Source organism: Zosterops lateralis, assembly GCF_965231275.1.
Source record: "Zosterops lateralis genome assembly, chromosome: 11".
NCBI classification, from domain to species: domain Eukaryota; kingdom Metazoa; phylum Chordata; class Aves; order Passeriformes; family Zosteropidae; genus Zosterops; species Zosterops lateralis.
The window spans coordinates 8,123,246-8,143,215 of record NC_139771.1 but is presented as its reverse complement, the minus strand read 5'-3'; the positions used below and the strand labels follow the sequence as shown (position 1 = coordinate 8,143,215).

Here is a 19,970-nt window from a genome sequence, read left to right as displayed (position 1 = left end):
TCAAACCCTGAGCCATGGCCATGCCAACCTCTGCTCTGCCTGCTCAGAGCCAGAGCAGGAACCTCTAGCTGTGCCAACTGCCAGCCCAGCACAGTCTCCTGGCCAGTTTATCATGCAAACATGCCTGGTTTTGTTCATTTGTCTAAACAAATTCCTAAATTTGCTGCAGACTCCAGAGTGCCCGTGACCCTGGAAGCCAACTCCACAAGTCAGTGAGATGCTTGACAGAGCACTAGGAATAACAGAGTTATGTTTTCAGTCTCAATCACAGTTAATTCCAGCACTGGACCAGCTGTGGTATTCATCCAACCCAATTAAGGCTGTGAAGGCGTGTAAGATAATATTTAATTTTAAAAACAGCAAAAAGAGGAAAAATAACTCAGTACTATACCCAAAACAAGTCACACCGTTAATTTTTGAGGAATCTGCTCAGTGTGTGTGGCAGCAACATTCCTCACTTTATGTCAGCAAAACCCAGAATGAAATGCAATCATGTAATAACTCCTTATTTCCCCAGATCTGTTGCTGCAAACAGCCACACACACCCCATCCCTGAGCACATTTTTACATCCAAGAGCTGGATGATATTCCTTTTGCAGAGGAATATCAACATTTACCTAGTGCTATTTACTTCAATATGCACTTCGACATCAAAAATTCATTTTGGTGTACCTCCTATTTAAAAAAGTGAAACGTAGACTTTTCTTGTGCTGCATCTGCAGTTTCTCATGATTTTTTTTCCTCTTCCAATCTCCTCAGCTCTGGCTGTTTTATGGGACACATCTGTGCAATGCGGGCACTTTGTTATTTTGCAGCCACCCACCCTGTGGGTCCAGGAATAAATGTCCTGTTCCCCGTCAGGAGGGAAACTCGGGTGGGAGCAGCAAGGACAGGAGCAGAGCTGTCAGTGTGTGGTGGGAATGACTTTGCCTGGAAGTCACCAGGAAAGCAGCATCCAGCCTGCCTTTTATCCCTGGAGCTTCCAGCCTAAAGAATTTCAGGATCTGCTCCCAAAAACTCCCAGAGGTGCTGTGTGAGAGCTGTTTGAACAGCTGCTGACTCCTCTCTGTGCATGGCTGCCTTTTGGGAATCCTGGGTGTCTGCTCCTGAATGCACCTGGAGTTATAATCCCCCACCTCTGACTAAAGGAAATTCCACAGATCAAAGATTATCAGCTGCTTTGTGCCTGTGCAAAGATTGTAAAATATGCAAAGAGTGACATTGTTAAACCAACAAGAATTTGCAAACTAATTACCAAAGGTTTTCTCCCAGTGTTTGGGACAGCTCAAGGTAGAGAACAAAAGTTGTTAGGCTGGAAAAAGGTACCCCAGGAGAACAAGGCAGCGAGCAAAACACAAACCACAGTGTGCCTGTGGCTTTCCCCTTGGACTACAAAAGTAGGAAAAAATGCTAAACATGGCAAACGTCCTGTTGGCACCACACACAGAGCAGGAGCTGGACGGGAGTGGGGAGCACACACACACAAAAAGGAAGAGGATTTCCCAAGTTTTTTAGGTTACTTCAAAGGATACCTCTAATGCCCTGCATTAGAGGAACACAGAGGTTTGGTGTTTAGTGAGGGAGAAAGGCTTCACAAATGAGAGCTGTGTCTTTGCTTTCATGAGTAGTGCCTGAGGTTTATCTGGTACAGTCATAACAAAACTGTTCTGATGTCATGGGGCAGAGGGAAAGGAAGCACTTTGCTCCTGCCACAGCAGCTCCTGCCAGAGCTGCAGACGCTGGGCTGGTGCAGAACACTCCTGGGAGAGGTGAGAAAGGACAGATCCATCCCTCTGGAAAACATCAGGGGATTCAGGGGCGAGATCAGGAGCAGAGCTCTGTGTCCTGGAGCTGTCAGGAGCTGCTGCCCAAGACTACACCTGCAGCCTGAGCTGCTGTGACCACACTTGTGGGCACAAGCTACACCTGCATGGAGAAGGGATAGCTGGGGAAAAAGGCAGACAGCACACAGCTCGTGCAGTGGAGGGCTGAGTAGATGGTGCATGTGTGTGGGTGCTGCCTGGCCTGAGGTGTGAGGTGCAGGGATGGCCAGGGGGCCTGGAGCACGGATGATGTGGCTGCAGAGCATGGAGAGCTGTGATGGGATGGGAACGTGTGCCCCTCGTCTTACCAACACATCTCCTATGCCTGTTGAGAATAAAGCCCTCTGCACACATCCCACTGGGGCTGACACAGGAGAAAGATCCCAGTGTGTTCTCACAAAACTGTCCGCTGGAACAAGCCTGAGCACCTGTGAGGCACTCATCCACATCTACAGCAGCACGGGACAGGCAAAAGGGAAAAACAGAACTCCATTAGAACAGCTCCTGAAATGAAACAACGTTTCTCCCGTGCTGGGGATGCCAGGATGGAGTGTGCTGGAGCTCCCACATCAGCATCAGGCTGGAACACAAGCAGTTACACTGGAAATAAGCCTGCAAGAAACCCTTGGAGATCGTTCAGTCCTTGCTCACTCTCCTGTACTTCTGCCATTCCAGAAAGAAACATCCTTAAAAAGAGGCAGGCATTGACACAGAGACAGTGCACACTCCTTGAAAAAAACCTGCTCCAGTGCACCACCACCCTCACCATCAGATCCCGACTTCAACGGAGATTATAAATGTCCCCTGCCAATGTTTAAACTCACTGCTTCCACTGACAAATACAAATCTTTTCATTTCCTGTAGGAAAACGATTGCCTTGAAATGCCCCTTTTGCTTCTGACATTAATTAATCAAATTAGCTTCCACCACACTTGAATAAGCAGTGCACTGTGAATATTTCATCTGGCGATATTAAAATCCCATTTTCTTCACAGACTGTCTGGAATTTCATGAAAATGATTTGTTATTCAATAAGATCTAGGATTAAGAGTGATGTGGATCATTTGTGAGCAATTCTGAGCATTGGGAGCTCCTGCTTGCATTTCACTGTTATTGCTCCCTTACTTAGAGATTTATGATTAAGGTATGTCACAGGGCATTGCTTCTGGTCCCTAAACCCTCCCTGGGCAAACATATCCCTTGTCACTCCTCAAGAAGGTTCATTGAAAATTTTGTAATGGAAATGGTGATGGTGCAGCTTTGGAATTCATTGCTCATCACTGGGCAGGCCAGAGCTCCAGCAGCAAGTGAACACCTGGAGCTGGCCCAGCACAGCCCATGGTACGTCCTGCCTCAGCTGTGAAGCCTCCCTGAGCTCAGGTTTCCAAGGCAGGAGGAGCTAGAAGCCAACAGAGCAGATACCAGGGCAGAGCTGTGCCTTGAGGGTGCCCCAGCACAGCAGAGGTGCCCTGCCCACTGCTCCTGCTCCCAGCCAGAGTGCTGCATGGCCACAGCTGTGACACAGAGCCTGGGCAGGAACCTGAGAGGGAAGAGAAAGGGCTGAAAAAAAGCTTGCAATGTCAGAGGAAAAAAGCAGCAGCCCAGGCTGACCTCCACTTCAGCAGGTAACACCACGCTGTGCTTCAGGAGGTGTCTGTGAAGCAGAGCTGGGCTTCCTCCTGCCAAACCAAGGTCACTCTGATGGCACTGCAATTCCCAAATCTGAAAATAAGGACCACACAAACATCTGGCATGGCTCTGTGGGGAGCCCAGAGCACTTACCTTCACAGGAAACCCCATCAGCCATGAGGGTGTACCCAGCCATGCAGGAGCAGACTGCCTCTCCCTCCACGATGTTGCACAGGTGCTTGCAGGGGCCGTTATCTGCATGACACAAAATTGCAAAATCCATCAGGACCCCAGCACGGATCAGCTGCAGCTCCACACTGCCAGGACAACCAGACACAACCCCAGGCCAGGCCAGGCCAGGCCAGGCCAGGGCAATCAGCCTGTAACCAACCTGTGCAGCTGCTGCCAACTCTCCTGCTGTGCACAGACACATTGGGCACTCCTACTTGCATTGCGGACACCACCCTGCACTGCTGACATCACCCTGCACATCTGCACTGCCCCCATCACCCTGCACAGCTGCACTGCCCACATCACCCTGCACTGCCCCCATCACCCTGCACAGCTGCACTGCCCACATCACCCTGCACTGCCCCCATCACCCTGCACAGCTGCACTGCCCACATCACCCTGCACTGCTCCCATCACCCTGCACTGCTCCCATCACCCTGCACTGCTGCACTGCCCACATCACCCTGCACTGCCCACATCACCCTGCACTGCTCCCATCACCCTGCACAGCTGCACTGCCCACCCCAGCCTGAGCAGCAGCTGGGGAGTAACCCTGAAAGCAGAGAGCAGCCTCAAACTTCTCCCTCAGGTTTCCGCTGACAATTCCTCAGCCTCATGTTTGAGACTAAAGCTGTGCACTGAAATCAGACTGGAGACGGGATGAGTGGAATTTTATTCTAACATGCCTCTCCAGATGACTCCTCCAGCTTACCTTTGCACTTGTCCTGCTCTTCATGCAGAGACACCACGAGGATGGGCTGGGAGGGAGAAGCCACTGGAGGGATGGTGGCTTCAGCTTCCAGCCTGGTCATCTGTCCCCTGTCAGGATCTGCAAGGCAAGGGAGGGTCAGGAACAGCAGCATCCCCACCAGACACCCCAGGGCAAGGGGTGATCCCATCCACCTCCGTCCATGGTGGTTTGGAGGAGGAAACAAACATCGTGGATACAGAGCAGAGATCATCATGGATACAGATCAGACTAGCTGACAGGAACTTCTGTAAAGGAATATCTTTATCTAATATCTTAAAGGATATCTGCAATATCTGAATAAGCTAGAAAGTGCAGATTTCATTTTTAAAATCTTTGGTGTATTTTAAATACAGTGGCTGGCTTTCATTCAGTATTTGATGGAAAAAAACCAAAACCCAAACCCAAAAGCACCCTTTGACCTATCCTATTTCAACACAGACAAACAAACACCTTTACAAGCACAGGGTACTTTGGGATGACTTTTGTACAGCCAAGTGGAAAACATGACAGCTGCTGTCTGCCACTAATATTTCCAACGGACAGTAATGTTAAAGGTATCAGGAAAGAGAGCGCTCTGCTACATCAATAAAAGTAACCCAGTTTATCAGCATCACCAAAACAGAAGCCTAAATCCACAGGGCTAAATTCTCCCTTTAGAGGGACATGTCCTGTCCCCACTGAGTTCAACTGTCACCTGGAGCAAAGTGTGAGCCCCAAAACAGTGACAGACTTAAATGACTAAGGGTGACTGCAGTGCAGGTTTGAGAGATGAGAAGAGTGACTTCCCTAAACAAAGAGTGACTTCCCTAAACAAATGGAGTCAGCACAGATGCATAACAGACTGTGAAACAGAGACAAACCAAAATTCAAACCAAAATTCACCTGCTTGGGGCACAACCTGAGTGACTGCCCCAGGAATGCAGAGAGATGCACAGGCACAGAGGGACAAGGAGAACTGAAAGGCCACTGTGCCACGTGTAGTTCAGCCCAGCAAAGCCACTGAGGCTCCTCACCACCTCCCTGACTCTCCTCCAGCCTGGCACAGCAGTGGCAGCACCAGCTCTCTCTGCCCTGGCCCTGCTACACACCTCTGGGCTCCCTCAGTGTGTCCTGTCACAGTCCCATTCCCCAGGTGAGCTCTGTAAACCCCTCTGCAGCCCTGGGCACAGCCCTGACCCCCGCAGTGCTGCAGACCTGCAGGAACATCACTTCTCAGATGATGTTTCACCCAGAACTCCAGCAGAGGCAGTGCTGGGAGAGGAACAGAAAAACAAAACCACAAATATATGCTCCAGGTGAGCAGTCAGGCCACACTTGGCAGGGCTAAAATAAGAACTTTTCTTTCCTCTTTTGGATGAGGTTCCTTTCCCAGGATTTCCATATAAGCAGAGCAGACAGCTGCCACAGGAACAGTCAAATGCATTCTTGAGGTAAATACTGTAACACTACATTGAGAAGGATGCCATACACGATGCTCATTGCTTGGCTTGGGCAGAGGATTAGAAGCCTGAGGAATTCTGTCATTGGATGGAAACACTGCTTTTGCTCATTAAATAACACAAAGCACTTGTAACTAATATGAGGTTTCAACTTTCTGGGTTATCTGACTTGAAATTGTGCCATTGGAGAACTCCACACATCAAAACAATTACAACACAACAGACTTTCTTTCCCAGACTTCCACCACACTACATAAATTTAGAGTTTGTTATCACTGAGGGATGTTAATGATTTTAGATAAAAATCAGAGCTCGGGAAGCAATGCTGTCTGTCTGAATTAAGTTTATCTAAACTTATCTAAAGAAAACCTAACTGAAATACAAAATTACTCTGAGAAGAAGAGGTATCTTTAAAAACCTTTAAAAATCCTCTTCTGAAAAGTGCAAACAGTCTTGATTTGAACATATGGAACACCACCCTTATCCCGTGCCACTAAACACAAAAATAAGGTACAACTGAGTTTCCTAAATTATCGTTTTTCTTTACATTGTACAGTTGCTACAGAACATGTAGAATCTTAAGAAAGCAGACTGCCCTGTGAATCACTTCTTACGGTCCATAAAATCCTTTGTAATTTACAGAGCAGCTGTCCATAACAAAACATCAGGAAAGTTCTCCTTTGAGTCCTGAAACTGAAATCAACATGACACAGAAACATGCCTCAACACCCATTAAAAAACCTCAGAGAAAAGGCAGAGAAAGTAAAAAAGCTTGGTTTGAGTGCAGGCATGAAGACCCTTCCCTTCACATCCCTTTTCTGACCTGGAGAGCAGCTGGTGCCATCCTCCTGCAGGGTGAACTCGGGGAAACAGGAGCACTTGTAGGAGCCCACAGTGTTGATGCAGAGGTGCTGGCAGAGCTCCCCCCCGTAGAGCAGACACTCATCCAGGTCATCCCCAGGCAGGCTGTTGGACAGCTCGGCCTCACTGCTGATGGACAGTGCCTCGTGGTGATCCTCCCTCTCTGAAACTGCAGCACAAGGTTTCTGACAGAGCTCTTGGGGTTGGGACTGGACACAACGCGGGGTGTGGGCACACAATGCCAACAACAGTCAGACCTAACCCAAAACAGTCACTGCAAGGGTGAGAACAAAGGAACCCACCCTGGAGATAACAGTGTTGTGCTGGAGGGCCAGCCCCTCCTTCCCTGGGGCTGCAGACACAGGTATTTCACAGAGGCACTGAGAAACTGTCACAGGGGAGGTCACAACTTACCTTTCACAAGCCCCATTCCCACTGACATCTGAACTCAGGTACTGTGCTGAGCCCCACCTGAAACTGGCCCCACACTCAATTTCAAACTGCAGGAGAAGTTATCCAGTTGGTTTGGAGACTTTCTGACACCATAATTTGTTGGCTTCTCTTGTATTACCATTAGCCACTGAGCAGTGGCATGGCTGTCCTTCCCAGTGCCTTTACACACCAGCCACAGCTGGACCATCACCTGCTCCCATTCCTGACCAGGTCTCACAAGGCTTTCTGTGACATTCTAATTACTGGGTTCTAAGTGGCTTTCTCAGTCAGCTTTTCTTCAGCACATGCAGCCGAAGCTCCTTGTTCAGTGAGGCCTCAGCTATATTTGAGGATGAGAAACATCCACACCTTCCTTCCTTTTTCCAACCTGCTTTAGGAACAAGGAAACCTGTGCTTGATGTGAGAGGGAAACAGCTGTGCTCCTGATGCCCTCTCCAGCAGCTGCCCGAAGGTCTGTGTGGGGTCCCTGCTCCCTCCTGAAGGTGTGTGTGGGGCAGAGCCCCTGTGTGCAAGGTCCCAGTCCCCAGGCCACTCACCCTTCTCGGGGGTCGCTGTTGGCAGGGGCTGGGGGTGCCTCCTGATCTCGGGCTGGGCCAGGGGGTCCCCCCCTTCACAGCAGGACAGCATAACGTGGCTGCAGGGGTAGCCCAGGTTGATGTTGGACTCACAGCTCTTCCCCTCGCTCCTCAGGCGCAGGCCCAGGCTGCAGCAGTCACAGCATTGCTGCAAGACAAGGGAAACATCAGCAACCAGCACTGAACAGACTGCCAGGACAAGGGTGGAGTCCCCAGCCCTGGAAGTGGTCATAAAATGTGTGGATGGGACACTTGAGGATGTGGTTTAGTGGTGAGCAGGGTGGTGGGGCTGGGTTTACACTTGCACTTGATGATCTCAGGGGTCTTTTTCCACCTTAACAATTCTGCTCTGTGCTTTAACAAGCCTCAGAGATGAGCCCACACACACCTGGAACTGATCTGCACTTTCCTAAGCAGTGAAGCATCTGGAAAAACATTTGGAGTGTGGATAGCTGTAAATACCAGAGCTTTACTCGTGCTTGTTGCTGCCATTGTGCAGCCACAGCAAACACAGAGTCTGGCTATGCCAGTGGTTCCAGCAGCTCCACACACCAGGAAGGAGTGGGGCTGCAGGTCAGCTCCTCCCAGCTCCTGCTCACAGGCCTTGTTGTGTGTGGTATGAACAAAAATTACCAACAAAATAACACAGATCTGCACCTCCCTCCATTACAGCTCAAAACATGGCCAGTTTGGAGCAAGGTGACTGGAATTGGGAATGATACACACAGACGAGGGTCAGCAGCATCTCAGCCCTGTCAGGTGTCAGGGAAGACTCTCTCTCTGCAGTGCTCCTCTGCAAACCTGCTCTGACCTTTAATTACCTGGCTGTGCTCTCAGCATCCTGCTGAGACTGACTGGAGGGGGGCCAGGCTGTATTTGATGAGTTATTTCCCTCTTTTTTCTTTTCTCAGAGTATCTGAGCAGCACCTTCACTGCCACATTCCTCTCCCACCCCTCACAGTTTGCTCTGCTGCAGGTGGCAGACAAAAACTGTGTGCTGTTTTATCAGCCCCAGACAAATCCACTGCACAATCAAGCCACCAAAAGGGCTTCAGATAAATGATACCAAAGTGAGAAAGTCCACACTGTGGATGCACAGTGGGTCCCTAACTAAGCAGGGGAGCTGAGGAGCTGCGAGTCTGCAGCAGAGACGACAGGACTTACACCTGAGCTGGAGGAGCCTTTGTGGATTTGAATTTAAGTGTCCTCTCACCCCTAATGTATTTATTTATTTATGTATTTTAGCTATAAATAACACCCGTTGCACTGGCTGAAAAGCACGGAGTCTCTTTCCCCTTTGATATCTGCTCAGTGAGAGTTTGCAGTTCCCCTGGAAGAGCTTCTCTGAACCCAGAGAGGAGACCCCAGCCGGGTGAAACATCCCCCCTGTGGAAAGGGGTCAGACACAGGGAATGAGGGGCAGCATTCAAGCTGGCAGCAGGAGCCCTGGCAGCACAAAGTCCAAGGACAAAGCAGTTCCCAGGAGGGAGATCCCTGCCCTGGGCAGGGCTGTAAGGAGGATGGAAATGGGATCACTTTTCATCATAAGAAACCCAAGCTGGGCATTCCCGTTAATCCAGAGTCTGTCTCTAGTAGGGAAAGGCATCCAGTGCCAGCTCAACGCTCAGAATTCTTCAGCTGAGTCCCTTTTTTCAGGACTTTTTTGGTTTTTGTGAACATTTCACACTCAGTGCACAGCCTGGCACATTCAGCCAGCACTGATGGCTGCAGCTCACATTTTACAGCCCTGCTTCCTAATCTGAGCAATCCCCAAACATCATAAACAGCAGACATTACTCACATCTGCAAATATGCACAGCCATAAGGAGCTCCCTTCATGTGCCCAAACACATTTGTGAAAAATTTACAGGCCTTGAAGAGGGTAAATTATTTTGCACATTAAATAGGCTAAATTATCTTTTCAAAATAACATTTAAAAAACCAAGTCCTAGCAATAATGAATTGTGGCTATGCTGGAAAAGGGAAAATTCCTCTCGCCATCCTCCTCAAATCCAGAACCCTCAAATTCAAAATTTAATGAAAAAAAAAATCTGTTTTCTGAGTATTCTTTTTTGTTTTGGCTCAGTTTTGTCACCTTCAATATGCAAAAGAGAAGAAGTTCAAGATAATACATGGTTTTACTGAAGGGCTGTAAAATATGCAGTATTTGCCTTGAAGACCCTGTCTCCTTTCAGCCATGGTTTGATTCATAATTTATCCCATGTGCAGGCATGACAGAGGGTATTAAATCAGTCATACATCTTTGGGCTCACATATTTTCCAGGTGAAGGTAGAAAAACCTGTTCACTGAGAATTTTCTTCCAAAATGCAAAAATTGGAATGCCTCGACCTCCTGTTAGCTGCTTTTTCAACTTCCCAGGAATTCTACAGCTGATATAATAGCCAATATGACTGTTTCTACTTTGCAATTGAGAGACCCACCTTGAGAACCATTCTTTGGTTCACAGCTTTCTGCATTCCCCTCAAAACCAGCTTTGCTGGAATCCTGCATAATTGGATTTACCCTGGTGGAGTCTCCATCCACCAGGGAAATTCCCTAAGCCTGTGCTTTTTGTATTGGAGTAAATAACAATTAAAGCATAGTGAGATTAGGTTCATTTAGCACAGGCTAAACTCCTGGATCTGAAAATCCAGCACTGCCACATTCACCTTGAAGCAAGAGGTGAAAACATCTGAAATGCCTCAAGACCTACAAATGTTTGTAACCTCTGGAGGTAAAACCCTGGCTTTTGGCAAGACAGTGTAAATATCTTGCTGAGTTTGGCGGCAATTAAAGAACCTTTCCACATTCCAGACAAACGTTTTGATTTATGCCACTGCATTTGCTGAGAGCAGATGGATCAGGGGAAGCACCACTATGGACTGTCAGCATCTTCTGCCACATCCCTTCTGAAACAATGTTTAACTATAATAAAATTAGAAAACCTTTCTTGTCATACAAAGCATTAGAAAACAGTACAAAGTTGGATTATTTTGCATTATAGCAGTACACGCTGTAATGCTAAAGTAATATGAAGTCTCAACAGTCTCAATATTTATTGATTTTTTTTCAGCAGTAGCTGCAATGACTCAAGAGCTAAACGAGCTAAAGAGGTGAGCGAAGCTGTTCAGTAATTTTACTGTCCCAGATGCTTTATCTTAAGGGAAAAACCCCACTGAGACTGGCATGAAGAACCATTCCATGGGAGTATTTTGTCACTGGTTTCAGCTGAGGCAGGAATGATGGAGCTCTCCCTCCCCACCTGTGCCTGAGGAATGGCGTGTGTAATCAGGCTGACTCCACAGCCCGGCTCTGCCTGGCATGCAAACCACCCCTGCTGAAAACCTCAGAATAACAATTCTGTCACATTTCAGACATATTAATGTCTTCCCCCGAATGCACAAATTCTCCTTTAACGATAGACTTCAGACCCAAATTAACAATGGTTCTGAGGTTGACAGATCAGCACAGCTAATTAAACCTCAAACCCTGCAGTGGATGGCCACTCCCCTGCTTTTCCAGTGAAAATTATCTGCGCGAATCTGCGATGTACAAGAGCAGATAGAACTAATCAGGTTCCTGCTGAGGCCGACGGAAGCTGCACTTAAGCTGAGCTATAGCTGTGTAAATTCTGATCGGGAGGGAAATGAATTCTGAAAGGCAGTGTTCTGAAAACAGGAGCTGCTGAATCTTCAAACTGGTTTAAATTGGTTTGGCTCCACTGGTTCTCGTAAAGCAAATCTCATTTATCTAAGCCGAGGCTGTGGCTCAGGATTTGTGATTTGTGCTGTTGGTTAATGGTTTGCCTTTATTTATGAACAAGGGCTTCCATCATCATCTAAATGCTCGTTCCTCTAGTCCCAGCATTGTGTGGAACTGGGAAAGGGGGCCACAATTCAACACTGCAGCCAAGCGAACTGCCCAGTAATGGGTTTCACATTACATCTTCAACTAAGTTTTGCCCCATCATTTTCTAAATTCTTCTACACTATAGATATAAAAACTAAAATGGACTTTTTGGCTACTTCCACAGCGAGGAAGCAAAAGCAATGCAGCCAGTTAGGTCTACGAAATGGAGATGGAAATTAATTCAAAACAAGTTTTAAAAGGTGCTGCAAACTGAAATGCCAACAGCACCATTTCACTGCCACATTCCTGCAGCTTCACCTTTTCCATGCCCCAGGGCAATGAAGGAACAAACCCTGCTGGAGGCAGGCAGAGAGGACACCTTGCACACCTGCACAGAGCAGGTAGAGCAGCTCACCTTGTGGGGCAGCTCACCTTGTGGGACAGCTCACCTTGTGGGGCAGCTCACCTTGTAGGACGAGCCGGTGCAGGGGTCGCTGTCCTCGGGGCCACACGTGTCCCCCTCCTTGGCGGCCACCATCCCGGCCAGACAGCTGTTCTCCCTCACCGTGGACACACAGCACTGCTTCTGGGCAATCCTGCAAAGGCCACCACACTGTCACACTTTCACACACCCCTGGGCATGGCTCTCTGCCACGCTCTGGAAACACCCCAGTGCCACCTCAACCCAGCCCGTTTCTAACACCTAAACATGTACAGAAAACCCTCCTGGGCAGAACAGGAATTTATTTTTTTTTAATTAGTGTCTATTTTGTATTTATCCCCTGGATCCCTGGCAGTGTCCCAGGCCAGGCTGGACAGGGCTTGGAGCAGCCTGGGATGGGGGAAGGTGTCCCTGCCATGGCAGGGGGTGGAATGGGATGAGCTTTAGGGTCTCTTCCAACCCAAACCAGACTAAGAGTTTGTGATTCTGCCTCTCACACTCCTTAGGCAGTGAGTTTAGCTGGAGCAGACCCTTGAGAGCTGCAGGAATTGCAGTGCTCCAGCACAGGCAGTGCCCTGGGGCTGGGGAGGGGCAGGGCCACCAGCTCTGCTCACTGGCACAGCTCCCAGTGGCAGCAACAAGGTTTTGTCCTTGCTTGCCAGGCTCTGAGGACACAGACTCGAATACTTTTGTACATAAAATGTTTTCTTCAGGCATTATATTTATAGGCAGGCCCAAATCTTTAAAACAGGGACACAACTGAAATTTTTCAAGTAAGACAACTGAACCTCTGATGTCCTACTCCTTTAAATCCCAGCAGGTTCACAGGACTGAAACATTTACGATCGGGCTTTTTCATCTCAAACCAGCCTCAGATGTGCAGGTGCAACTCATTAATGTACTGGATTTGCACCTACTCAGGCCGGGGCTGGAATTTTTAATCTGCCTTTACTTCACAGACAAGTTGGTATGTGCCAGATCCCAGTGGGGAGGATCCCAATCTCCCAAGACCTTCAGAAAGGTGCAATGATACTCGATCTGATAAAAGGGACTATACCAAAGCTTTTCAGTGCTCTAAATGACGGGATCAGTCTTCCAGAATGTGAGTCTGGAGTGAGTTTGTCCTCATCCCTCCCCAGGGGCTGCTCCAGACTCGTGGAGTCCAGGTTCCCCTGCAGCCATCCCTGTCCTGCTGCTGTGCAGAGGGGACCCTGACCCCAGCAGAACCAGGGTTACTCACAGAGAGCAATTAATACATCCCTTAATGACAGGTTTAGCACTTGCCCAGGGGAAGCCAACTCTGCCCTCCCGTTTAACTGCAGCTCCACAGATGGGCAGAAAATGGGAAACAGGAACCTGTGCTCTGCTCAGCGGAGAGACAAAAAGAAACCTTAAAAAGCTTTGGGTAAGATCAGATTTCGGGCAAACGGAGGGGAAATCCTGGCTTCTAATGAGCCGTGAGTATCATCCAGTCTTACAATTAATTCAGACAAGGAATGACACAGTTCCCAGTCTCTGGGACATCCCACGAAGTACATTTGATTTCTTCTCAAGGGCTACTCTTTATGCCAACCGAAAATGTTCAGTTTCACCTTACGTACCTGCAAATATCACCATCCATTCCACTTACAGGGATTTCTGTGCACTCCCCGTTGTCTATAGCCCACTGCTGGCCAGCTCCACAGCAGCTCTCAATCAGCTCCTTCGTGGAACCTGGACCAAACACATACACAGGGTATTTTAGATTATTTTGTATGGAATGGATTTGGTTTAGCTCTGCTTCTTAATTGAGAAGATCTTTAAAATAACGATAGTTCAGGGTGAGGGTTTTCCCTTTCCTTCCACATTTTGTTTGGTGATAAGGAAAAAAAAAAAGAAGACACAACTGATATCTGAAACATGTTGACACAATACATCTAGTGGTATCTTTCAGGGCTGAACACCAGGAGGAAATTAAGAGTTTTGAATGCTATAAATGACATAAATGGTTTGAAGAAAACTCCGTATTTGACAACTCTGGACAAAATCCCTGAAAAAATCATGCTTGGCCACTTGATGCAAGTTGATTTAGTCATTATGCTGCTGCAACAATGCCCTCACCACACGGGCTGGGTTAGCATGGAGTGCCCCAGCCTCGGAGGGTTCAGCTGGCTTTAAAACACAATGAAAAGGCTTTGGGAGACTGTTTCACTCTGACTGTGAAACACTGGCACTAAGATGTAGACAGAGAGATGGACATGGAGAATGCTCTCTACTTCCCAAAGGAAATTTGCAGGTTGCAGTGAAATGGGATTTTGCTGGATCCTCTATTCCTACTGCACGGATTTAGGGCACTTTGTTCTCTTCAAACAGCCCAAAGCAGAGCTGGGGTCACTGCAGGTGCAGGGGGTTAATGACCAAAGGCATTTGTGTCCCCCAGCCCTGCCTAGCCCTGCTCACACACCATGGCCCTCAGGCTATGCAATGCTTTCATTTTCTACAGCACATTAACAATCTTCAAATATCCTCCAGTCCTGAGAGCTGTGTCAGGTGCAAGACTTGCTCTGTGACATTGGAGGGTTGATCTGTGCAGTTAAACTGGCAGGAAATACACTCAGTACCAGATAATTACAACACATTGCTATGAAACAGTGAATTTTTAACACAGTTTTAATTCACTCCCTCGGTGGAGACTCCATTCATTTTTCCAAGTGCTGAATTACCTTTGTTGCTCTTGCTGGAACACAAGAACAGAGCAGAATTTAACTGTCTGTATTGTAGTAATCTACATGATTTATAATTCAAATAAAAGCGAGTTACTCATTCCCCACTGAAGATTCAATATCAGATTGCTCTACTGAAGTGCCACACTATTAAACAGTCATATTTGCAAAATATATTGCCTTTTGTTGTGATCTTATGAATAATTAAACTTAGAATGAAGTTATCATAAAATAAACAAACTACTGCATTTTATCTTCATCAGGAATTAAAAAAAAAACTGGAATAACTCATAATAGGACTCACAGACATTAGCAAGGATTTATGATATTTTAATTCTCCATTAGGAAGAACAAATATATATAACTAAATACATGCACAGGACTGAGGATCACAGAGCCTCTGTGCTGGATAGAGATTTTCAGCTCTGTGAGGAACAGACTTTGAAACACTAAAACATTCAAACAGAGCTTTGTTTATTTGAGGCTTCCATGATATTAGCAGATTTAGAAGCAGATTTGCATCTGCTCATGGAAAACAAAGTAATTTTGTTTGAGAACTCTGTAGTCCTGAGGGTTTTTTACATACTGTGTGAATCTTTGCTACTTCCTGAAGTCATTTCACAACCCACCTGCTAATAGATAATTTGCTATTTATAGATTTCTTCACTAAGGGAAAAAAAAAAAAGATAATTTACATCAGGCTGCACAATAAAACAGCAGCAGCTTCCTCACTTGCTTGCAATTCAGAAATTCACCTCCTGCAATTAACACTGTGCAGCAGTCTGAAGATAGGAACTACAGAACACTTTGGCCTAATCTCAGAAATTTGTGTATTGTCTTCTAAAGACACCCAGAAGTTAATTCAAATATTTTGAAAAGAATATTTTTTCCCTCCGAGAATTTTAACTCTTCCCTGCCTGTGCTTTACAGTTGTCTCAGTGCCTGAGCCAACCCTGAGCAGCAGTGGGATGGCCTCACACTGACCCAGGGACACATCCAGCTTTTCCATGGTCACAGGATACCCACACAGCCTGTACATGCTGAGAATTTCAGCTTTCAGCTACAAAAATCTGCTGTGGGTGGGTGTATTTTATAAAGTTTAGTTGCAGCTCAAATTGAGGAAAACACAGTTAAAGGTGACTCAATTATTTCCTCCCACTGTCACAGTGAACCGTAAGTTAGTTGGAGCAGCGAAGGAGACGAAGTGGATTTTCATAAACTTTCCTCCCCTTTTTCCCTCCCAGTGTTGACAAATTATGTTTCCAGAGTGAAAAATCATCAGCCAGCTCTAGAAGGTCAAGAAGGGATAGAATATCTCACTTTCTTGTCAGAGCTCTTTTGACACTGAAGTTTTCCCTGATTTCGGCTTCACCTGAATTTCCACTCACAGCACTTCATACCTTTAACACCTCCAATTTCGTTGCTTCCTCCCATTCTCACTTCGGCAGCTCTGCAGAGCATTTGCATCGATTGAATAACTCCTATTATGCAAATACCCATTCTTGGAGCCAACGCTCCTGACTGAGCTGTCAGCAGCTTTATCCATCATCCCGCTGCAAGTGGTTCTTTTGTCTAAGCAGAAAGACAGACAAACCTTGAGACATCAGCACTTCCTCACTGAGCCTGGTAAAACCCTGGCACAGGGTGCCCAGAGCAGCTGTGGCTGTCCCTGGATCCCTGGAAGTGTCCGAGGCCAGGCTGGACTGGACTTGGAGCAGCCTGGGACAGTGGAAGGGCTTTAAATCCCTCTGCACACAAATTCTTCACTGAGTCTACAATTCCTCACACGATGGGAGCAGCGAGGACTAACCCATCACACCAACCAACCCACCCAAGAGACGACAATTATTTCCCTTTCTACTAAAATGACTCCAGGAGTCTCACACAGTATCTTCAATTACAGAGACCCACGCGAGGCAGACACAGTGCAGGGGCCTGGATAGAATCACTCGACTTCAGGCAGAGGTAAAGTTCAAACCTGGTATTAACCCCAAAAACAATTATCTAGAAGGCAGGGAAAGGCAGAGCCCTGCATGGGATCACCAGGAGGATCAGGGCAGTGCCAGCCCCAGGCACCCACATCTCTTCCCTGCTGTCTTTAATTCCAGCTGTTAACTGCTGGATCAGCACTCACATGTGAGAGAGGCAAAGGTCATCCTCTCAAAACTGAGCGGAACTCTTGCTGTTATGATGGAACTTCCAAGTCCACCTGAGGAAAGTCATTTATCTTCCCCAAACCCACAGTATTTACACTTGCAACCAGTACATACACTTAACAAGAACTGTTTGCTCACATTGGAGACAAATAAGTTGTATTTCCTTATCAAATACCTGCCTGACAACACAAAAGCATATATTATGAAAAATAATGACAAAAACCTCACAGAACAACTTGGTGGGGTTCTTAAAACACTGAAAAATAACTTTTTCCAGTGGGTGTTTTTTTCTGTTCCAATCTCTTCACCATTTAAAGCTCTAATAAATAAATAACAAAGTACTGTAGCTTTACCCCTTAACAGGTTGTCATTTCCTATCTTATCAACAGCCTGAGAGGCTTTATTAAATCCCCTCATTGAATTTCACCATTTAGGTGTGCACTGTAACATGTTCTCAACTTGATTTATCCGGGATGACTGGGAAGACGTTTTAATGAGGAAGGTAAAGGGGAGAAGAACATTTATCTTGGCAAAGACAGGGGAGGGGAGAATGACAACACGGCCCCAGAGCCAGCTGCTTTCACTCCAGACTGAGCTATCACTTAGCTCATCGGGGCTGCCTAAGCTCTCCCCAGGAGCTGTTCCCAGATAAATGAGCAGAGGGTTTTACCCTGTGCAGGTTCCTGCAGACTCCTCCAAGCCCTCAGTGTTCAGGACTGACTCTAAATCTCCCTGGAATGAGGGCAGTGCTGAGTGTTTCCATGAGCAAACCACAGTTAGCTCACGGCTGGGGATGGGGCTCTAACCCATGTGCCCTCCTCAGCCTTTGAGCCTTCACTCCTTGGAAACGATGGAAAAGCAGATTGCAGGAGAAACAGGGGCTGAGCATCCAGCACACACCTCATGGATTCAATTCAGTGCTTAAATCCTTTTCCACCACCCTCTTCAACTCCTGCCTGCCACAGCAGTGTAAGGGAGGTCCACCACACCTGGAGCAACCTGCCTTCATTTTAACCATCAGACAGCAAAGTGTTTCTCTGTGCTCTCCCCCATCCTCTGAAGGCACCTTTGGGAATCCATCCCACCACTCAGCCAGGACGAGTTCCTGTTACATTGCCTTCACTCCCTGGGAAGCATCTGCTTTCTATTTCAACCTGAAAACATTCCGTTTCCTACATCATTCTCTTTTCATGAATTCCTGATGCTGGCTTGCTTGGTAAAACACAGAGAGCTGTGTCTGCCCCGAGGCACAATGAAAAAACGGGATAACCCAGGCTGAACGCTGGTTTTACTGTGCACCATAAAAGGGAGACATACATCAGCACAGCCCCAGCCAGGCTTGCTTGGCACATTTTGTTCAAAGTGTGAATGAATAGCAACCTTATACTCCCTCTGGTTTAACTCTGGATAATCCTTGTAAGTCAAAACTTGTATTACCTGTGGCAGAGTCCAGATAATTTAGACGCTGTTTGGTCTTTAATGTTTCCATGACAGCATCCTTTATTAGATCCAGCTTGAAAGGAAGGGGGGGGGGGGGGGGGAACAACTAAATAAATTCTTTAACCCTTTTCACCAGCTCCAAACCCCAGCAATTCCTCTCCCTGCCAGTTGAAAATGTGTCTCATTTTGCTCTATCCCTCCGCCAGGGAGTTTGAGGCAGAACAGTTCACGCACAATCATCCTTCTATCAGTTCCAATAATAACTCAGAGCAGGCAGAATGTTTCTTGCCCTTCAGCACAGTCTGGGCTGTGTTTTCCCTCTCAACCCTCCTTCCCCAGATATTGCACAGAGTGTATTTATGCTGGCTATTAACTTTCAAAAGAGCTGAGGCTTTGCAAAGCCTGGTTCCGATTATCCTTGTAATTCCCGTCTGAAGAATTTTATCTCGGAGAGAGCAAGCTCTTTGCATGATCTGTTTTGTGGCTAGGTAGGCTCCTTTCTTCAAAGTGTTTCCACCAGCCCTGCTTAATTTTAAAGTTAAAACTCAGAGGAACAATGTTTATCAGGGAATGTCCCTCCGAGCACTTGGGAAAATTAGGCAGGATCACTGAATCTCTGATTCTGCCAAGGACTTCCAGGATGTTCTTAACACTACAAACTGAGCCCAGGTTGTGATGGTAACTAAATTACAAACTTCTGGAGAGGGTAAGAACAGAGAAAATGACACAATAGGAGCCATGCACACCTGAGAAGGTAAGGACAGAGAGATAATGCCGTGACAGCAGCAGCAAGTGGCCTGAGCAGCCCCAGGAGTGCCCTGACCAAGCTTGTGCCCTCCAGCTCTGTCTAGCCGAGGACTGTTGACAAAAAGATTCTCAATAGCAGAGGAAGGGAAGCTCCCAGTTTCATTGAATTTCTAATTAGCGATCAGGGATGCTTGAACTGAGCAGAGGAGGTGTTGTAGAGCTCCATCTCCTCATCTGGGAGCCCTCCAGGACTCTTTGCTAGTCCTTGTCAGGTTTATAATCATAAATTACACTCTTCCTTCATTTTATGATGATGTTCTGAAGAGATCCCTCATTTCCTCAGGCTTTCCTTTATAAGTTTTGTAACCAGGATTTGGGCAAGAATTTCAGCAGCACTGATGGTGGCCCAGGGCATTTCCTGGATTAGTGACAGGCTGGAAAAGCTGATGGCCCCAGTTCTCCCTGGCTGCTGTAACCCCAAGAGGGTTTAAACTCTCCAGGCTGCACCCAGTGCCAGAGCAGTTCCTGTGAAGGAATTCCAGTGGGACACTTAAGTCAACAGCAACGAAACAAACCTCCTTTTATCCCTTACAAACGTGGGAGGAAATACTAATTTGAATGGGCTGATAATGATGTTTCGATTGTTCCAGGGGAATTTAGCAGCCCTAGCAGGAAGCACAGCAGGAAATCTCTCCTTTGCCATGCAGCACGCCTCAGAACCACAGATGTTTGGAAACAAGGGGGTTTAGTTCCCTAAGACAGGAATGGTTTGGGGTAGAAATGAGGAAAATGGAGTTTTTAACTCCTAAATGAAGCACCTGGCTCGATGCTGTTACTGTGGTTGCACACAGCAGGGGTTGGGTGACTCATT

At 47.1% G+C, this 19,970-nt stretch overlaps 1 protein-coding gene across 1 annotated transcript in view; it reads right to left on the bottom strand.

Annotated features, from left to right (window-relative positions):
* The window catches only part of FBLN2 (fibulin 2), a gene marked incomplete at its 5' end in the record, with an annotated part of 59,929 nt that overhangs the window by 16,022 nt on the left and 23,937 nt on the right, over positions 1–19,970 (bottom strand). The window contains 7 exons of the mRNA XM_083869646.1: positions 2,132–2,272; positions 3,606–3,707; positions 4,396–4,512; positions 6,697–6,903; positions 7,724–7,910; positions 12,079–12,208; positions 13,656–13,767. Of these exons, the coding sequence (XP_083725772.1) occupies positions 2,132–2,272; positions 3,606–3,707; positions 4,396–4,512; positions 6,697–6,903; positions 7,724–7,910; positions 12,079–12,208; positions 13,656–13,767 (996 nt within the window). The remainder of the gene's footprint in view (positions 1–2,131; positions 2,273–3,605; positions 3,708–4,395; positions 4,513–6,696; positions 6,904–7,723; positions 7,911–12,078; positions 12,209–13,655; positions 13,768–19,970) is intronic.